The sequence below is a fragment of the Populus nigra genome, chromosome 7, assembly GCF_951802175.1.
Source record: "Populus nigra chromosome 7, ddPopNigr1.1, whole genome shotgun sequence".
Lineage (NCBI taxonomy): Eukaryota > Viridiplantae > Streptophyta > Magnoliopsida > Malpighiales > Salicaceae > Populus > Populus nigra.
Genome location: NC_084858.1, coordinates 13,291,533 through 13,298,121, shown reverse-complemented (window position 1 = coordinate 13,298,121; position 6,589 = coordinate 13,291,533). Strand labels below are relative to the sequence as shown.

Below are 6,589 nucleotides of genomic sequence, written 5' to 3'. Positions count from 1 at the left end.
AAGTGGAAACACACCTCTGGCTCGCTCACTTCTTAGCACACACCATTCCTAAATCTCCGATTCTCAAGCTCCTCAAAAACCCTAACTTTACACTGTAGCAATGAGACACTCATGGAGAGTTCTTCTCTACCGAAAGTATCCGCTATCATCTCTCAAAATTTCCAATCATTTCCAGGTACTACAGCAACACTCTCCTTCTCTACTTCGCTCACTGTCTCCTTCACTTCACACACTTGCACTACAAAACTCTCATTTCTCTGAAACCCTACAAAAACCCAATATTTGTAACAAAACCCCATTATTTGCTCGTAATTTCTCATCTGAAGCATCATTAGTTGAGCACACAAAAGACCCGGATCATGTTTTGCTTGTTTGTGACGCTTTTACCAAGTTTGATGAATTTGATGATATTAGTAAAGAATTGGAATTGAATAGTGTTGTTATTAGTCATGACTTGGTTTTGAAAGTTTTGAAGTCATTGGAATCAAAACCGGAAGTGGCCAAGAGGTTTTTTGATTGGGTTTTGGAGAAGGATAGTGGGAGATTGAGCTCTAAAAGTTATAACTGGATGTTAGGGATTTTGGGGGTTAATGGTTTGGTTGTGGAATTTTGGGATTTAGTTGACAAAATGAAGATAAAGGGTCATGGCGTGTCAGGGGTCACGCGCGATAGAGTGCAGGAGAAGTTTGAGAAAGAAGGGTTAAATGATGATTTAGAGAAGTTAAAAGGGGTTTTTGCAATGGGATCAGTGGATAACTCGGTGGAAAAGATTGGTTTGAGAGTGAGTAGGATTGTTAGGAATAAGGTTTGGGGAGAGGATGTTGAAGGGGAAATTAAGCATTTGTGTGTAGAGTTTTCGAGTGACTTAGTGAAGATTGTGTTGGAGCATTTAGTGATGGAGCCAGTGAAAGCATTGATATTTTTTAGGTGGGTTGAGGACAGTGAGTTGTGTAAGCATGATGGAAGGAGTTATAATGCAATGGCTAGGGTTTTGGGGAGGGAGGATTGCATTGACAGGTTTTGGAAGGTAATTGATGAAATGAGGAGTAATGGGTTTGAAATGGAGACGGGGACTTTTGATACTGTTTTAGCACGGTTTATGAGTAGGAAAATGATTAAGGAGGCCATAGATTTATACGAGTTTGCAATGACTGGTGCAAATAAGCCTTCAGCTAAATGTTGCACCTATTTGTTGAGGAAAATAGTAGTTGGTAAACAGTTGGATATGGGTTTGTTTTCAAGAGTTGTGGAAATCTTTACTGGCCACGGGAATGTTTTGACAGATGCTATGCTTGATGCAGTTCTTAAAGCTCTAACTAATGTTGGTAAATTTGGTGAGTGCAATAAGGTTTTAAGAGAAATGAAGGTAGCTGGCTTTGTAGCTAGTGGTAATTTGCAGAGAAAGATTGCATTTGGGCTTACTAGTGCTGGTAAGAATGATGAAGCAAATGAATTTGTGAATCATATGGAATCATCTGGTAGAGATTTGAGTTACAAGGCTTGGGCATCTTTAATTGAAGGGCATTGTGTATCTGGGGATCTTGAAAAAGCATCTGACTGTTTCAAAATAATGGTTGAGAAAAAGGGAGTTTCTGGTGCTGGTTATGCCATTGAGTTGTTGGTAAATGCATATTGCCGCAAGAACAGAGCGATGGATGCATGCAATCTTTTGCGTGATTATGTCTGTCAAAATCATTTATGCCCTTGGCAGACTACATACAAAGTATTGATAAGTAAATTACTGGTTCAGGGTGCCTTTAAGGATGCCTTAAACCTGTTGGGTTTGATGCAAAGCCATGGCATTCCACCCTTTATAGATCCATTTTTTGAGTTCGTATCAAAGTCTGGAACAGGTGATGATGCCATTGCTTTTATGAATGCTATGACCACTAAGAAGTTTCCATCTATAACTGTTGCTCTTCGAATGTTTAAAGCCTTTTTCAAGGCCAAAAGGCATGGCGAAGCACAAGATTTCTTGTCTAAATGCCCAATTTACATTCGGAACCGTGCTGATGTTTTGAATCTCTTCTGTTCCAAGAAGTTTAGTAACGATACTACCGCTACAGATGTATCTGTGTAGGCTTTTGTTGGAGTATATGACGTAGAGTATTCTGTGATGTCAATGCAGAATGTCATTGTTTCACAAATTTTGGTACGAACGCTTTCTATACTGCTTGAAACTGTTTCCTTTCAGTGTATGATTAATTTTGTCTAGTGGAAAATAAGATTTAGTGATTCATGTTTCTGAAGTATTTCTTGCTTCTTCTTATCCTGCTGTTTTGTTTCATGCTTGCTTATAGCATGAGTCGCACTTTGCATTTGAACTTCTGAAGTTATGGTCAAGTAGTTGGGTTTTTACATTTTTCTTGCGCTTGAACTGCTGTGCAATTGTTAGTTGTGCTACTGAAAGAAGTAAATTTGTTTAGTTCATTCCTGTTATGCATCTGGTGTTATGGCATCTATTTTTAGTTTTCTTGAACTTTGTTAAATAACTTTGCTGTCTGCCTTGATGCTGTCAAATTGTAAGATTTACCCCCAAAACAAAGCTTCCTTTATCTTTTCTCAATGACCTAATGTTTTTTTTTTGTCATCCTGTCTGTTTTGTGGTATGCTAAGCAAGTATTTTATCATCTTGAAATAATTTTGTTTCTAGACTTTGTGTTTGATTGATGCTCTTTGTTGCCTAAACCTTTAAATATATTGTAGTTCTCCTACAAATTTATTGATAATTATGAGGTTGAGTAAATATCCAATATAGTCGAGGTTTGGTATTAACTATGAAATCTATTTCTTGATAGAGCATCCTTTGGGAGTCAAATTGATTTGTCCCAGACATTGTAAGAAGAGTATTTTCTTTTTAATGAGGTAAATAGTTGTCCCGTTAATAGGAAACCTGACTAGTTGTCTTGAAACCCAATATTATAAGTGGCCCTCTGACATTTCCAGCCTTCTATCTTGATGGTTGCAAGAAAGGGTGGTGAATTCTATCTCTCATGTCTGACCTATTTTGAAGCAGCAGCAGACTGGAATTTCTTCTTTGACATTTGGGTAAAAGACATTTGAAGTTACATTTCATTGTTATTTGGCCCTCTTTAACTGTACCAAGTTGGATGGCATGACCTGGGCTTTGTGTATTCTATTTGACATGGTGTTATATAGAGACTATACTTGTGCCTATATGAGTGTATGACACATTAAACCTGTTTAATTTAATAAAATGGAAATATAAGAAACCAGTAGTAGTAGTTACAGTAAACAGTATTTGGAATCTGTGCATTGGAACCTTAAAGCTATGTTTTTAATGTGTTTCTCTCTTGATCCCATAAGAAAGGAAAAGCAGACAATTTTTTATTCTACTCCCCCTCTTTCTTTCTCTCTATTTGTTGTCTTTAATTTTTATTTTTCTTTGGGAAGATATATAGTGACGTTTAATCATGAATATCAAAAACAGAATCATCCAATACTGACTAACTATAGCATTAGTAGTATCCTCCATCCAAATATCACTATCAGTAACCTTAACAACACTGAGCACATGCTACTTTGTGCCGCTGTCTTTACTCCTTACACCCAGTTTGTGGGCCAGATTATTAAAATGAGATTATTACTAATTTCAGTCTATGTTTCTTAAGAAGTTTTTCATAATTTCTAGCTAATTATGTGTGTTTCTTTCCCATTTGGACTGGAGTCTTATTTATCATTGCAGTTGGATTCTTCCAACGAGTTAATCCTATTAATAGTAGTCTAATTATTGTGTAATTCTTTCCTATTATGGTGTTTATACCCAATTAGAGCTGGCTTCGTGCAAATCAGTTAGACAGTCTCAGCATTCCTTAGGCTGCTGTCCCTAGACTTTGCTCTCTCTTGCTTGTGTAAAAGATAAATACAGGTACTGGACTAAGTAAAACAAGGTATTTTTTTATTATTATTATTGAGAGTGAACCATCCATACTAAATCGTTGGCTGCTTCCTCAAACTTATGTGTAGGAGACTGATTTGAGGATGAATTTGTCTTGAAATACAATAAATGCTCATTTTTAGGCAGTAGTTGACAAGAGCTAGGAAGTGTGAACATCAATTTTAGATTTGATATGAAGTCTACTACCTGCTGGCTTAATTATGTCTTGCTTTTGTGGTGACGATTAATGTTTTAGTTTAACCCAGTACATTCTGTTTTTATTTTGAATCTGACACTTCTCATTCCAGGCATACAAATATTGTTGATTTCTTAAGAGTTATCAAGAAATTATCTGCAACAGGATTTTCTTATTGTCTGATAACTGCAAACTCCACTGCTTTCTTTTCTTTTTTCTCTTCATTTAATGGCCTAGATTATATAGCAGTATTTTTGACAAATGAATTATTAATAATGATATAAAATATCACGTTGAAAAGCAAACATGATATAATATATGCTATGGAGTGCTTTTGTTTTGAAATCAAACTATCACCTACTCGCTTGTACCTCATCCTTCAAGCATCATAATGGTGCCCGTTGTGCTGTTCATGTTTCCCAAGTGTTACTGCTTTCTTTCTGTCATCGGTTATCTTTTGAGTGTTAGACTTGCTAAGAAGATGAGTCTGCTTAGAAGTTGGAAGCGCTAATCTTCTTTTATTGTTTATGATTATTGTTTAACTGCTCAATTATGTTACAATAGAGGTCATAAAGTTTTATTATATTTAAACAGTTGAGTTTTTAATTATTTTGTCGAGTAAATTGTTAATTGGTTCAAATAAATGTGAATTTTTCGTCATTGTTTATATGAGATATACATGCTGGTTTCAACTAGTTGATTTCCCTAAACTACTGATTTTCCCTCCCATTCAGAACCCTATGGGTAAGCAACTGTCCAGTTTCTTACTGATAGTGTGCTAGTTCCCCTCGCCCCCTTTCTGAATGCTCTCCAGAGATGTTCACCTGTTTGTGCTGATCTTCCATTATTACTGTTGCTCGCATTGAAAGGATCAATTCCTATCCGGTCTAAGCTATTTCACCATTACTCATTGTAACCTGTCACTCTTCATCACTCCTTAGTTCCCTTTTCCTGTGATCCGTGTATCATGTTAGCTGTGGAGAACTAGTGCCTTCCAATTGTATTTTCTTTGTTTCACAGAATATAAGTTGCACTTAATGGTAGGAAAGATTGGTTTCTCCAGTTCTACCTGCCGCCATTGCAGCTTAGAATTTATGTTGTGTGCAGTTTATGCGAAGGTTGGATATGACTTTACAATATCCTTTAGCTTTGTATCCTAAACTATTCAAGTAACTAGTCCATGTCATAACACTTGTATTCCTGAGGGATTTAGTTCTAGGGTTGACATAATGGCATTGACATTGCACTGTGTTTCCCAAGTAAATTTTATATGATTTCTTTCTCTAGTCAGTCAAGAATGTGTTTCCCAAGCCCTAACGAAATTAATTCCGAAATCAAATATGTATGAAAATGTCAGGCAAGTCAAGAATGTGTTGCCGTCCTAGACAAAGCTAGGAGATGAATTTTCACCCTGCTGTGATTTAGCTGTAACAGACTGACAGAATAGAGAAATTCTATCTGGGATTGGTGTCAGGAAAAATACTGCTTGTTCTGCTTCTTACAGGACAAATCAATCGAAATATAATGCCCAAGGTCGCATATGTCTTTGGAACAAGAAGAGGTTTTAGATGGTGATGTAATGCAAGGCTCAGAATTTGAACCTGAAATGGCACATTTTCTCATAGCAGGATCATGGACGCTAGATACTTGCAAACTTGGTATTCTTTGCCAAATGAACCTACCGTGTCAAATCTTCATATATATTATAAAAATCTTTATCATCTGCTTGCAGATTACGGGAGCTGAGTCGGTATCTTGAAAATTAATGTTCCAAAGCCACAGCATAAAGATAGGAGAAGGGTTAGCACTTAGCACGAAGCTGTGATGAAGTCTATATAAATGCTACTTCTGACTTGCCTCCTATGCTCATTTTTACCCATTATATGCGTTGCAAACGCAGAAACTATTCTACAATCAAAGTTCTTGTATCTTGCAAGTCTGCTTATGTTGTGGATCTCTGTCATTGTGTTTCAACTTTCCATCTTATACTTCACTGTGAGATCCATCCAAATGTTTCTAGTAGATTGAGAAAGGTTCCAGAACATCAAGTTAAAATCAGTAACCGAAATATTTGCTGAGTAGATTTTCATTACATATATCCTTGATTTATGTTTGTACAAAAACCAAAGAATCATCTAATATTTGCTTTTATATTGATTAAGCGCCTTTCTTGTCATACAAAGTTCATTCTCTGTCATTCGAAATCCTTTCATAATTTGCAAACAATTTCATAAACAGTAACTCTCAGTAAAACCAACCATACGATTTAGGCTTTGATTAGGAAAGCAACCACTTGTTCCCTTGATGTAGTTTCCCGGTTTTGGTCTTTTTGAATAATTGATGTGGGGGGGACCAAAGCATGAGCTTTTGTTCTCAATGGAGATGTGGATGCTCTAGTTGAGCATAGGGTTTCAAAATGTGTTTCTAGAGAGGGTAAGACAATGCAGGCTTTCCGCAGAATGCCTGCCAGAAAAACAAAAGAAAAAAAACTTCAC

General features: G+C 36.4%; 1 protein-coding gene across 2 annotated transcripts; it reads left to right on the top strand.

Annotated features, from left to right (window-relative positions):
- Positions 1-6,255, top strand: LOC133698216 (pentatricopeptide repeat-containing protein At3g02490, mitochondrial). Of its 2 annotated transcripts, XM_062121070.1 has the most exons (3): positions 1-2,152; positions 4,829-5,752; positions 5,827-6,255. In XM_062121070.1, exon 1 carries the CDS (start codon positions 101-103, stop codon positions 2,078-2,080), a length of 1,980 nt encoding a protein of 659 aa, XP_061977054.1. In that variant the 5' UTR covers positions 1-100; the 3' UTR covers positions 2,081-2,152; positions 4,829-5,752; positions 5,827-6,255. The 2 variants fall into 2 exon arrangements, with proteins under 2 accessions (XP_061977054.1, XP_061977053.1); XM_062121069.1 differs by lacking the exon at positions 4,829-5,752.
- The last annotated feature ends 334 nt before the right edge of the window (positions 6,256-6,589 follow it).